We start from the raw sequence: 14,952 nt of genomic DNA on the forward strand, positions 1-14,952 counted from the left end.
TAGCAATTTTAGAGAAAATAATTTACAAAACTCATATAGTTGGTATCTGTTATGACTGCTCTAGACTGTGGACAAGAGGAACTTATTTGTACTAATATTTTTCAAAAATTTGATTTATTAAAAGGTACTTCATAAAAATTTAATTAATTGCATTTTAATGAGGTGACTAAAACAATCTGAATCTCCAGTGGCCACTACCTTTAGCTCAGAGCAAGACATATTGCTCACTATGAGTGTCCTACACAGGTGTCTGCATGGATACCCTCCAGACAAACACTGTCAACTCCTTCTCAGTCTGAAAAAACCTTGGTTTACTCTGCATCTATCATTTCCCAGCAGTGTTGATGCTCTCATGACCCCAGGAATGATAGTAGGCACTTTACTGTCTTGACTTTTGTATACCAGCTCTAGCTTTTTTACTTCATACATCCAGCTGTTTCCTTGATATGTCCCCTAGAATGTCTAATAAACACTGAAATCTGAAGATCAAATGCAAACTCTTGATTTTAGCATCTCTCCAAATTTGTTCTTCCTGGTCAGTAATTGATATTATTCTCTCTTGTCAAAAGGTCAAACCAAAAAACCAAAAGTCATCCTTGGATCTTCTCTTTCTCTGACCCTTTCATCTAATCCATCACTAAGTCCTTTCGACTCCATCACCTACCCACTGCCCTGTCTCCATGGTCATGACCACAGTCCAAGACACCAGTACCTCTTGCATTCACTGAAGTGGCCTCCTGTTCTTTGTGCATCTACTTTCGCTCTCATAATCCACTGCCACCCAGCAACCAAAGTAATCTTAATAAAAAATAACTAGACTATCACACCCCAGGCATAACATTTCTCCAAAAGCTTCTTAGCTCATGAAGAATAAATCTATAGGACCCTGGCCTCACTGTCCCACCCTTCTATGCCTTAGTATATCCTTTTTTTCTGTTTGGGTTTATTATACCAAAAATGTTTCTATCCATCATGGCCTTTGTCTTGATGTTCCCTCTGCCCAGACAACTTATTCCACAACCTTGCCATAGCTCAGCCACATACCACCTCTCTAGAGAGCTGTTTTCTGACCATTTTTTCCAAAGTGACATTTTCCCTGTCGTTTCTAATCACATTACCTGCAACCAAAAAATCTTCATAGGTTTGCTCTTTATTCCATTAAGTTCTTATTCTTATAACATGCCTTATTAGGCAATATGATCAAATATGTTTATTTTTAACACATCATAATATTCATTCAGCATATATTTATTTAAAGAGACTTTCAAAGCTTTGCTCACATGTTACCTCCTCAGTGAGCTTTTCTCTGTCATTCTTCCCACCAATTCAACCCCCTCCCATGTCCAATGGCAGTTTCCTGCTTTAAGTTTGTTCTTTTTAGCATTTATCTCTAGCAAACATAAATTATATTTATTTGTCATATGCACTGTCTTGCCTTTGCAATAGAAATACCATAAAGACAGGTTTGGTTTTGTTTTTTTAAAGTGTTTTATTGATGGCTGTATCTCCAATGCCTAGAAAGAGACCTAGCACACAGTGCCAGGGATCTCACTAAACATATTTTAAATAAGTAATTTAAAAAATATCTTCCACTAGAATATAAGATCTACAAGGAAGACTTTAGTGTGTTCACTATATCACATTCTGGATACTTTTCAATTTTCTGTACATTGTAATGTTTAACATCTCAGAAAATCTAGAAAGACTGCTGTCTGGCTATCCAAGAGACAGCAAATGAGCAAGTTTTGATATGCAAAGTAATCAATCCAGAGCCAAACCTCTTTTACCTGGCCCATGTACCATGGGAGGCAATAGTACTATGTTTTCATCAAGGTAGCCAGATACTTGGCAACTGGAAACTAGTCCCACAGCTCAAGGCCTGACAACATTACTCCAACTAGCTAACCCTAACTGCTCACCCCACCCTACCTTGCTTTTCCACGGAAACCCCAACAAAGGCTGCAGCTTAAACCTTCCCCTTGAGCCTTGTCATCTGCCTCCAGAGCACTCTGGCATTTTCCCACTTGGCCCTGCATGGCGTGGGGGCCTCCCATCTGTAGTACAGGAGTATAATAAACTTTGTTTTCTCCTGAGTCTTTCCTGTGTCTCCTTTTGTGGCCACAGTTGAATGAGAATCTCATAAAAGAATATAAAATTGATACTTCCAAGGCCTACAACCGTACCTGGCACAGATGGGTTCATGTGGTAACAGGCGATATGGCCAAATTCATGAATGGAGGGGGTGGAATGAAGAAAGCCAGATGAGCACACAGTGGGAGTGGGAGATGGGGAGGTGGTGACTGGTAAGAAATGAGTCAGTTGAAAGAGACTATTGAGAAAACAAAGTACATCCTATTTTATATTTTTAAAAACTCTGTCTAAAGCATACTGGCAACCTCTTGTTATACAACTGAGAGTCTTAAAGCTCTGAGGAAACAGAATAAAAAATGGTATGGTGTTCTCCATGGAATGGGCCATGGGGTAAGAGAAAACCAACGACAAATGTTTTACTCTTTGTTTTCTCTTCAAAACCAAAGGCAAGCCATATGGATGCTACTAGACTCAGTAGTATATAATGTGAAATGAATTGTCTTATTTAAAGCAGTATTTGGTGCCTGGGTTTAAGCATATACATGAGAAACCTACTCTGTATAGAAATTGGAAGGGGAACAGAGAAAATGCAAGTAATGCAGACTGAAAAAAATTGATTACACAGAGCACATGAACATAGAAGTGTTCTGGAATACCTGTGCCTTCCCGTATCTTGCTCGTGGACTCTGAGGGTATTTGCGCACTAGTTCTTCAAATGCATTCACGGCTTCTTCAATTTTTCCCTGTTAAATGCAATCACATAAATACAATAAATTCAAAATATATGATGTTATTCAATAGTGATTTTGTCGGATTTTTTTTTTAAATTTCTGAATTTAAAAACTTTTACCTATAAGTTTTTTAAAAAGCTGTATTATGCCTGGGAATGGTGGTACATGCCTGTAATCCTTGCATACTTGAAGCAGGAGGATTGTACGTTCAAAGCCAGCCTTAGTAATTTGGCAAGGCCCTAAGCAACTTAGTGAGACCCTATCTCTAAATAAAAATCAAAAAGGGCTGGGGATATGGCTCAGTGGTTAAGCATCCCTGGGTCCAATCCATGGTACAAATAAATACATAAATAAATAAGCTGTATTATGGATGACTGTAACTAGAAATGAAAACAACATACTCAATTTTTAAAAAGAAGCATACCGACAATGATGTAATATGCATCTTTGTTACAGAAATTGAACTTTCCCTAAAGATATAGTTCCTACATGCTTTCTCAAAGATGTTAAGGTTTTACATGAGGGAAATACTGCTGGCAGTAGAATGTCTTGGGTCTTTAAGAGGCAATGAAATATCTCATCACAGCTCTGAAGCATCTGTGAAAAGGTTGAGGAACAAATAAATACACAGGATGAGAAGGTCATTTAGCCACCAGTTGTTCTGGGGAAATGTCAGTGTTGATCATTAGGCTGATCATCAGCAGGACCTTTTTTCCTGGGTTGCTGTGTCCCCAGCACCACAGACAGTTCCTCCCACCCAGGAAGGGCCTGTGAGTGAATGAAGGATGAAGGAGGGTCCTTCCAGGAAGGAAAGTAGAAGAGGAGGTAGGGAGGAAAGGAAGCAAGACAGAGGGGTGCAGGGTAGGACAGGATGAATCTGAGTCAGAGCGTCATCCTTAGGGTGTACGGTGCCTGCAAGTCAGTCCACTGCGGCAAGGGGAAGAAATATTCAGATTTCATCTACTTGTATTGTTTATCTCATGTTGGTTTCACAACCAGTCAATGTGCCCAGGCTTGAGCAGTCACATCAACCTCATGCATATCTGTGTCCATGGAGGCCAACCCCTGCCAGCCCCCACCAACACCACACAGTGGCCTAGAGTCTCTTTTCAATCTATGCCACCTCAGGGGCCTGCCATGGTGGCTTCCCTCAATAAAGGTTTGTTGTGAACATTCTTGAGATTAAATATCAACTCTTTTTGGGTGAGAGGAGGGCACACATTCACAGGCCATAAGGTTGAGGAAGAAACTGAGGAGGGCCACTTAGCCATGGCACCTGTTGTTGCCCATGGAAACACCAGGGTTGATTTGGCTTATTCAGCCAACTGGAGCACATCTCTGCCTCTATCAACTCCCCTTTCAAAGCTTACATGGGGACATAAGAAGATGGTCCAAGTGCCTTTGGTAGAGCTTCTGACTACTACTGCATGAATAGAAAGGGAGGACATGTGACAGGAATCTTGGCGGGAGTCTGCCATTAGGGATAAGGTTCCCTCCATCTCATTCCATCCAAATACCATTCCACAGTGTGAAGAAATGTCTCTTGGCTTCCAATGGATGGCAGCATGTTATGGTTTGGATTTTAAATGTCCCCAAGGCTCATCTGTTGAAGGCTTGTTCCTCAGATGGAAGTGCTACCAGGATGAGGTAGACCTTTTAGGAGGCGGGGTTTAGTGGGAAGTTAGGTCACTGGGGAGAGTGTCCTTGAAGGGGACTAGGGGACACCAGATTTTTCCTCTTTCTTTGATTCCTGGCCACTGTGAGGTGAGCAGCTTCTCTGCCACTTGCTCACTGCCATCATATGCCGCTTTGACACATACCTGTGTCCATGGAGGCCAACCCAGACAGGCCTGAAAGTAATGGAGCCAACTGACCATGATATGAAACCATGATCCACAATAGATCTTGTCGTCTTTTCAGTTGATGATTTCAGGTAATGATGCCGCAGTGATCGAAAGCTGACTGACACTTACTAGTCAAGGATACTAAAATCCATGGGATAGAGATTTTATAAACTGAAGCTTCCCAAATACTTCAGATCTATAAGTCCGTAAATCCATTCAGCCCATACGTAAATACAAAATCACTGTGATTTATATGGTTTGACCTACACTGAGTGGAGCATTCCTGTAACAAAATGTACCTAAAAAATATGGCTGTCCAAAGCAAACTGCTGATAGGTTTCATCAGCCTGTTTTGGAAGTGTATCAGGTTTCTTTCATTTCAGTCCTCTCTTTTATTGCAAGTTGGCAGTACTTCTGCTGATAGAGTATTCTCAAATGTCTGTGGGTCTCTTACATATATCACAGGAATTCACAACACTGGACAAGAAGTGTTTCCACAGATCCCTCCTGTATAACTTTATCTCTATTCTGACTTCTTCTGAGATGGCTGAGTGGATCCAAAAGTCACACACCTAATCTCTTCCGGAAAAGGTACTCTGCTGTACCTATGGATTTCTCTCCAGATTTGTCTTTTCTAACAGTGATTTTCCTAATGTTAGCATCTTCTGCAACCTGGATTGGCTGAGAAGTTGCCAAACAATCAAGTGCTGGATCTTTTTTTCCTCAACAGTTTTTTCTTCATTTTATCTCCTTTCTCTCATATTTTAATATAATCAGCAAAAAAGAAACTAGGCTGTACTTTCAACACTTTGCATGGAAATCCCCTCAGCTAAATATTCAAATTTATTGCTTAACAGTTTTCCCATAATTCAGGTAAGTTTTCTTTTTTTTTTTTTCTTTTTAAATTTTTTTATTGTGGGTTGTTCAAAACATTACAAATTTCTTGACATATCATATTCCACACTTTGATTCAAGTGGGTTATGAACTCCCACCTTCACCCCATACACAGATTGCAGAATCACATCAGTTACACATCCATTGATTTACAAATTGCCATACTAGTGTCTGTTGTGCTTCGCTGCCTTTCACATCCTCCCCCCTCCCCCCTCCCCACCTCTCCCTTCCCCTCCCCTCCTCTCTCTCTACCTCCTCCACTGTATAACCCTGAGGGTCTCCTTCCATTAGGGTCACCTTTCCTGTAGTTCTTAATATATTCCTTATTTTCTCCTGGGTAACTTGCCAGATGAGACTTTAATGTCTGTGTTTCTATTGTATTATGCTCAGGATGATATATGTATTCTCTAAGATTACAGATGCTCTCTCTAATATGTTCCTCACTTTCTCCTGAACTTCCTTAGAAACCATTTTAACATCCGTATTTCTACCAATAATTTGTTTAGGGCAAAACAGGCTTTTTCTATCATACACCTCAAAATTCTTCCAACCTCTACCCCTTACCCAATCCCAAAGCCACTTTCACATTTTTAGGTATTTGTTACACTCTAACTGTCCAGTACCAAAATCTATGAGTTTCCTATGGATGCTGTTCCAGACTACCACAAACTTGATAGCTTAAAACAAGAGAAATCTGTTCTCTCACAGTTCTGGGAAGCAAATATCCAAATTAGTCCCTCTGGGCTGAAATCAAGATGTTGACAGGGCCATACTCTCTCCAGAGACTGCAGGAGAAAAAAATCTGCATTTTGTCTCTTGCCAATAGGTCTTGGCTTGTGGCTATCTCACTCCAATCCCATTTCTATTTTCCTCTTCTAAGTGTATGCCACCTTCTATTTTGCCTGCATCCAATTTTCCTCTGTTCTTCTCTTATAAGGAAACATGATTTCATTTAGGGGGCCAAGTGAATAATCCAGGATAATCTCTAGCTCAAGAACTTTAACTTAATCACATATGCAAAGATACTTTTACTAAATAATGTACCATTGACGGGTTCTAGGGATCAGCATGTGGTTCTCTCTTGGGAGGCCATTTTCATCCGACTACTTCTATATGCAACTTAAATTGCAAATATTACTATGCTAAATGTACCATTGTCAGATTTAAAACACAAGCAGAAATATATTCATATAAAATTTGATAAAGCATGCTGTTCTCCTTCAACACTATCAGAGTTGTAAAAATAATGGAATATCTGGGCTCTGTCCTAGGCATCTTTTGGATCCCCTCAAGACAGAGGCTGTGTGACTTCCCTAAGTGATCATCAGTTCTGCTCCTACATCAGCTGGCTGTAGTGCTAATGTGTCTACTTTTAGTACAAAGAAGATTTTTTTCCCTCAGAATACGTGGTTCTGAACACCATTGTACAATTTTTTATTAAAAAAAAAACAACAGTGCTTATGAAGAATTGCCAAAAAATGAAGTGTCCTTAATTTTTGTCTTAGGACAAAGACAGTTCATTGGAGAAAGATGTGGGCCATATTCTTTTGGCATAAGGCCAACTGAGGTGCTAAAGGATATTATAACACAGCCATGCACGTGTATTCTAGAATCCACTAGGATAATGTTGGGATATTTTCCATCCTATTCTGCATCTAAGCTTTACCAAGATCTAGAGCAGAACACTTCTCTTTGGATTTGTGCAGACAGTTATTCTGCACCAGTTAGAAGATTTTCAGTCTGCTTCAGTTTCTCTTGTTCTTCCACAAGCAAGTATAGGTGGCTAGCATGACTTAGGTCTGTGGTTTTGAACTTTCATGTGCTGACCTTACTCTGGCTCCATTACATTTTCCCTACTCTCCATTTTTCATTTTCACTTAAGATACATTATTAATCAATGATTTCAAGAAAAAAAAAAGAATACATTTCAAATCCTTTTGGGGGCTTAGGGAGGAACTTTAAAGAATAAATATCATTTTAAAAGATGATATCATTGAAATATGATCTGATCTGTACATGTTTGGATGAAAAAGTAAAGTGACTATGTACTTTCATGTAATGTAGCACTTGAACCTGAGATGTGAACTGAGGCTGGACTGGCTCTGTCGGGGGCATGCCTTAGCTTGACCCTCAGACATTCTGGTGCATTAAGTTGTTTCCTTTCAAATAATAGGTATAAAAATATCCCTAAAAAAAGACTTAATTGTGCTGATAACTGTGTCAATAATACAGCTCCCTGTTGTTCCAGAAGCAGGAATTGCATATGTAGCCACTTCTTCCTTCTTTATTTACCTGTTATAGATTCACAGTGCTCCTAGAGGAAAACATCATAATTTTTCCAAATGAGCAAGACTGCAGAGTACCCCGTGGACAGTTTCAGCACTTTTATATCCCACTGACTTATGTGTCCCTTGATAACTGAGCTCTTCTTTACCATTCATTAAAACTACATAAAAATCCTTCTCTAAAGCTGTTCATTTCTGCTTTACCCCAAAAGTCACCTGTGCATTTAGTACCCTTCATTTTCATCTATGGCATTTAATACAGAGAAAGTAGAAGATACCAAGTGAGGTGAGAGGGAAAAGGTTCTTGCTTCATTTCTATTAAGAAATACAAACTCACCACAAATAGTAGATGGCTTCACTTAATGAAGTTAAACAAGATAGACTCAGAGCTTATTTTTATATGGTTAAGGTTAGGGGCAATGAACAATAACTTTGCCATACTATTCTTTGCACAGGGTTTAGCTAAACCTTGGTTTTGGTGCCTTGTCTAATGCTAGTTACAGAGGCCTTATGCTTATTAGTGCATTTCCAATAAATGTAGAAATCCCATTTTTGTTCCATTTTATTTCCTAATGTGTATGTTTTTATTTGCTAACATTCTCCTTGTCCTGTTTTTTTTTTTTTTGCAGCTAATGTCTACTTAATCAAAAAGCATATTGCAGAAAAACTAATGAACATTATAAAGATTAAATTTAAGTACAAAGAAAGAAGAATTTCCATGAAAAATAAGCAAATGATTTTGTATCCTAACTATATTATAATAAATATTTTGGGGCCTGATAATGACATGAACCTAGCCAAGTTATGAGAATAAATATTTCAATTTAGTGTCAATTCATTCTTTTAAAAAACTTTAATATCTGGAAAGGAATGCAAATTATATTCTAAATTAACTGATAACAAAGCAAAGCATAAAATAGTCATGTGGAAAACTGGGGATGCCTGAGGTTAACCCTAAGTGAGAAAACTGTCAAATCTATTAATATTACATCTAATGCCAGCTATCCCAATAATGCTGAACTAAACTACTTCTCATTTTACTTTATTTTTGCATTGAGGTAGCATGAAATTTAAAAAAAAAGAAAAGAAAAAACTTCCACTAATCTGGTACTTGACAGTGTTATTTCTTCTCTTTTCACCTTGTTTGATCTTTACAAAAACCAAGAAAGAACAAGGGAGACAAATAAGGAAACTGAGACTCAGGATGCAAATGATTTGCACAAATCTATACTACTGTCGCATGATGGACATGGGCTGGCACCCAATTCAGTTGTCCTAAAAAGAAGTTTTATTTCTCTGTGCTCATTGGCTGCAATTTTTTTCCATTTGATCCATTTCTTTTGGCAATGTGCAGATATGCTTAGGGAAATATCTACTTTATTCAAAGGTTGTGTCTTTTCTATTAGTTACTGTCATTATTATTATTATTATTATTATTATTATTAATTTATTTTTTTACGAACCAAGGGTAATGCCTGAGTTTACTTGATAAGAAAACTGTTGAACATTTCCATACAAATCAAAACCTACCCTTTTACGAAGTTTTTCTGCTGCATCAAGTTCAGCTTTAATAGTCTTATCAAATTTATTTAATAGCTTAGGCTTCTTCTTCTTAGCTGAAAAAAAAAAAAGAGGTTTTTAGTTTTAATTGTTTTTCTGTCTAGAAATAGTTAAGAATAGTAACTGACAAATAGCGAGAAGACTGAACTCAAACACATGAGTTCAGGGGCGAGCACATTCCAGCTCCCCTTCCCTTTTTATTTCCAGGGAGTACAATGGGGTGACAGCCAGTCCTACTGAGGAAGAAAACCCTTGCATATATAGGCTTACATATACAGGTGGCCCTTACATACACATGCATACCTGCATAAGTGGCCCTTAAAAGCATAGGCACACCTTGTTTTATTGTGCTTCACTTTATGGCACTTTGAAAATATAACATTTTTAAACAAATCCAAAGTTTGTGGCAACGCTACTCCCAGCAAGTCTATGACCACCACTTTTCCAATAACATATGACCACTTCATGAGTATATGTCACATTTTAGAATTTATCCCAATATTGCAAATTTTCTCATTTTTAGATCTGTCATGGTCAGGCAAACCTCTGACCAAGACAAACCTCAGCCTACCCTCCTCAATTGGCCATCCTTTCTTTCTTCCTTCCTTTTACTGTGCCACCTTTTTACTACTTCACCCCTTCAGTGTTCTGGAACAGAACTAATGTCTGTAGCTATCTCCACAAATCCATTTGTTTCTTTTCCTTCCTATTTTACTTGGCCCGGTTCTCATTTTATCTGACAGAGTTGACCCCTTCCTTTTTCCCAAATTGATTCATTTCCTTGACTTTTGTGTTGCCCACTGTCTTAGTTTTTCCTCTCATTCTCTGACCTCTCCATTTGCTCTGTGACTCCTTCTCTCCTGATCCCTTTGATGTTACATTCTTCAGGGTCAGTCTACAGCCCTTTCGTGGGGCCTTAATCACTCAATTTTCAAACTGAGCTACAAATTAACTATAGTATATTATCTCATGCATTGTAAAAATCATAAATCCCAGTGCCTACCGACAAGATAACTCAAATTCAATAGGTGAGAAACAAGTTGTCATTCCTCACCCATCTATGCTTGCTGGTACTTACCCTACTTCAGAGAATTGCACCCTATTCACCAGTTGTCCAAACCAGAAATTTGGTTAAGGAAGGCAAGTAAAATGAGGGAAAGGAACGTGTGGAATTAACCGAAGGAAGACTGAAGGAAACTGACTGAAATTGCTACTTTTCCACAGTTGCTATGCCAGGGCTTCATACACACTATCTTTATTTTCTCCACCTTCTCCACCCAGAAGATCTAAGTCTACAGATGAGATCACTGAGGTTTGGAAAGGATGAGTCACCTTGTCATTCTGCTTCTCTCCCCCACCAGGGAGGAAGCAGGCATCTACTTCTTGCTTTCCAAGAAATGGAGCATTTCCTAAAAACTCTTAGCCTCCAGTCTCTCCCCAACAGAGGTGACAGGACTTACCTGACTGCTCAGTTAATGAGTGAAAGTGCTTGTGTAGCTAAGTCCCACCCTTCACTGCCTCCCAAGAGCACGTATACTGAGCTGGGCTGACTGCCTAGTGTGTATGCAAGGTAGGGCAATGCCTGAAATCCCAGAGGCACAGCAGGCAAAGATAGGAGGGTCACTAGTTCCAGGCCAACCCCAACAATGTATAAGGACCTAAGGAGAACCTTTCTTAAAAAAGAAAAAAAGAAAAGCAGAAAAAGAAAATGAAAAGAAAAGCACATGTGTAGGACAGCCCTTCTCAGAATCGGGAATGCACACTGAGTCTAGCTGCTCACACAGGCAGGCAGAAAGATGTTCCCACACTTGGGCTGTTCTACTCTACCTAGAGTGATGGGTATATACAATTCCCGGGTTTAGCATAAAAAAAAAAAATCTCTTAGTCCTAGTTATCCAAGCCCTATTCTTCAATCAGCTCTCATCAGAAACAGAGTTGACCCTCAGACTACCTTTTATTTCACTACTTTTGAATTTAAATTGATTGTTGTGATTTATATTTTGTTCATTTTATTTTCCTCTTCTTCCATTCCTGAACCCCGGTCCCTCTTTCGATGAAAACCATAAGCATCTAAAGGAAAGACTGAAAAAAATATGAAACAATGGGCTTCTACAACTGCATGTCATATGTTAGCATACATGTTGATAGGGAAAGTGAATCCAATTTGACTACAATGTGGATTTACCATGGTGGGAGTTCATGTCTTGTCATGTCAGTACCAACTTATGTCTCCCAATTGTGTGTTTTCCTTTTGCAATCTGTCAGCAGGATGACAGCGGGATCTCCAGGAAAGCCTGGTGTGCACCCAAGACCCGGGTTTCCTGCAGACATCACAGGTTTTCCCCAATGTGTCTCCTTTCTAATCAATTCAAATTATCAAGTAATTGATAAGAAAGAAAGAAAGAAAGAAAGAAAGAAAGAAAGAAAGAAAGAAAGAAAGAAAGAAAGAAAGAGAAAAGAAAAAGAAAGAGTACTGGTAGTTTAGGACATCTAAAATAGTCAACAGTGAAATATAAAGTGCTTGTTAAGAAGCCATACTGAAAGTATCTTGGTGTCACAATATTTTAATAACAGCATAAAGAAGTCAAAATATTAAAATCTCATTGCACCTTTTAATAAGAAATTACTGTCTCATTTTTTTTCATATAGCTTCCTATTTAACAGCTTGCAACTATTGATCCTGCTTGAAATTCAAGTTTTATTTTATTATGACTTTACAAAAATTATTTGAAATGAGGTCTCCTTATGTTACCCAGGCTGATCTTGAACTTGTGATCCTCCTGCCTCAGCCTCCAGAGTAGCTGGGAATACAGACATACACCATTGAATCCTATTTTTATTTTTAAGTGTGAAAAAGCCTGAGGCAGTTTTCTGAATTGTTAAAACAGATAAACAACAACAACAAAAATCTACACAGGCACAGAATCTTCTGTCTTATTCTGGAAAAGCAAATGGTCTAGCTGTAGAAACGATGATTCCTCCAGGATTCTGGTTATGAGGGGAGCTGGGCAAACTCTCTCAAGCTCTCTGGGCCTCAGAATTTCCATCCACAATGAGTGCCTGGGACTGCTTCTCTTAAGATCTCTTTGATCTCTGATATCCTGCATTTCTCATTTTCAATTGATTGAAATCATGTAAATAGTTTTTCAAAGTAGACCTATCAGGTATTGGAAAGGATTATTAATTCTGTTGAATCTGGATTTCTCAAAATGGTTTAGAAGAAATCTATGCTAAATTAATTTTTATTTTATTTTTTTAGTCACTGACACTACAAGTGTTTTGCCCTTTGCTAAAAACACAAAGGAGGAAAAATAAAAGCAGGAATCAGTTGTATTTCAAATCCTTATATCCTTTGCTATGCCATGGTTGAAATATTAAGAGAAAAAATAATAGTGAACAGTATGAGAGTGCACTCATGATGCACATCTAGACAGCATAAGGCTTAATGCTGATCCATCTCCATGTAGTCCAGGGAAGTTGCTTTCATAGTATAGTGCATGGGAGAAGTTGACCACCAATAAGAGACAGAATCTTCATATTACTCCATGTTCTATACTTGTGCCATGGAAGACAGAGACAAAAATAGCAATTTCTGCTACAAAATAGACTGAAAAGCAACAATTTCCCAACCAGTCTCCCTGTCTCCCACCTGTCCCCATGTTAACATTGTTCTGGGGATCTTTATGGAACACCATCTGTCCTTGTCACTGAATTGCTTAAAATACACTCATAGATTCCCCCAGAACATACAAAACACAAACTAAATGGCATCCTCGTGATCCTGATGCTAGTTTCTCACGCAAGAGAAATGACAACCATATCACAAAGATATACATGAACACTCTCATGCAGATGTTCAGTGCAGCATAGTTCATAAAGGCCAAAAGTATAGAAAATGCAATGTCAACAACTGGTGAATGGATAAGCAATCTTCTGTGCATCCATACAATGAATGGATCAATATTCAGCAACAACATGGGTGACTTTCAAAAGCAAACGTTAAGGGAAAGAGGCCCAATTCAAAAGGCTAGTGACAATTCCATTTACAAAGCATTCTGGAAAAGGATAATCTGACACTTGTAGTGTCAGGGGCAGATAACAAGTGGCTCCAGAGGCTGGGATGGGGAAAGGTTGATTACAAAGGGCACAAGAGAATTTTAGGGGTTATAAAGTATGTTAGTTTTAGATGTTAGTTGTGGTTGATATACAGTGTCTAGATGTCTCTGCAGTTGTCAAAACTTAATAGAAATTTATAGCACAATAGGTAAGTCTTACTGTAGGTAAATTATATCTTAATAAATCTGATTTTTAATAAAAATTATAAGGAAACGACAAATCCTGGGATTCTCAATCCCTCTTACTGAAGGGATAACAATAAAAACATTGGGTCATAAAAATATTGCACTTTCTAAAAATAAAATGAACATTAGTTTTGCACTCCCTCCCTACCACATAAACCTGTTGGGGTGTAAGTAAAATTCAACCATGCTGAAGAGTGTCCTCTCTACACAAAGAAATAAAAATTAAAAAAAAAAAAGGCATGTTATGTAAGACTCATCTAGACCCTCAACAACATTCATGTTTTTCTCCAGGATCCCAGCTACCATTTCTACTCTGGACTCTGGTCAATTGGCTTATGGATTTGTAATCTGCATTATGTTCACATTCTCAGCACATGACTCTGTGCACAGTGGATAGGGCCTCAGGAAGTTTGTTTGGAACCAACTTCAATGGTTCATTCACTCAAATATGTGTCAAAATGTCTCTGCCTTCCAGAGATTATGCTAGGTACTGAGAATTTGACAGGAACTTTCTCAAGGAGTCAACAGTATCATGTTAGCTTCTTGTCACTGTGGCAAAATAACACAAATAATCAATTTATAAGGAGGATAAGTTTATCTTGGCCCACAGTTTCAGAATTTTTCGTCTATGGTCAGTTGCTTTTGGGTCTGTGGCAAAGCAGCATATCAAAGCAGGGGCACATATAGAGAAAGGTGATCAACGTGCAGCAACCAGGAAGCCAGAGAAGAGAAAAACAAGAAGGGCTGGGTTCCCAGTAGCTCTTTCCAGGATATTCCTCCAATTACCTAACTTTTTTTCATCAGGTCCCACCTCCTAAAGCTTCCAACATCTTCCAATAAAGCTATAGACTAAGGTTAAGCTTTTTAACAAGTAGACCTTTGAAGAATACCTATCCAAACCATAGTAAGTGTTTATGAAGACATAAGTAGATACTTAAATTAAGAGGAATGTGAGTACAGGTTGAGTATACCTTATCCAAAATGCATGGGATCAGAAGTGTTTCAGATTTCAGAAACACTTTGGATTTTGGAATATTTGCATCTACATAATAAGTTATCTTATGAATGGGACCTAAGTCTGAACATAAAATTCATTTATGTTTCATATGTACCTTGCATATATATTAAACTGGAAATGATTTTATACAATATTTTGAATACACCTGTGTTTTGAATGCAACCCATTACAAGAAGTCAGTGTGGAAATTTCCACTTGTGGAATAATATTACGACTCAAAAGTTTTG

General features: G+C 38.3%; 1 protein-coding gene across 6 annotated transcripts in view; it reads right to left on the reverse strand.

Moving 5' to 3' along the window:
• Positions 1 to 14,952, reverse strand: part of Asph (aspartate beta-hydroxylase) — a 216,223-nt gene that overhangs the window by 65,039 nt on the left and 136,232 nt on the right. For all 6 annotated transcript variants that reach the window (XM_058584428.1, XM_058584427.1, XM_058584426.1 and 3 more), the window contains 2 exons: positions 9,377 to 9,462; positions 2,748 to 2,834 (listed from right to left, as the gene is read on the reverse strand). In XM_058584428.1, coding sequence (XP_058440411.1) covers positions 2,748 to 2,834; positions 9,377 to 9,462 — 173 coding nt within the window. The remainder of the gene's footprint in view (positions 1 to 2,747; positions 2,835 to 9,376; positions 9,463 to 14,952) is intronic.

This window comes from Marmota monax, unplaced genomic scaffold (genome assembly GCF_021218885.2).
Source record: "Marmota monax isolate L192 unplaced genomic scaffold, Marmota_monax_Labrador192_F-V1.1 WCK01_AAM20220418_F8-fsc00063, whole genome shotgun sequence".
Classification (NCBI taxonomy): Eukaryota; Metazoa; Chordata; class Mammalia; order Rodentia; family Sciuridae; genus Marmota; species Marmota monax.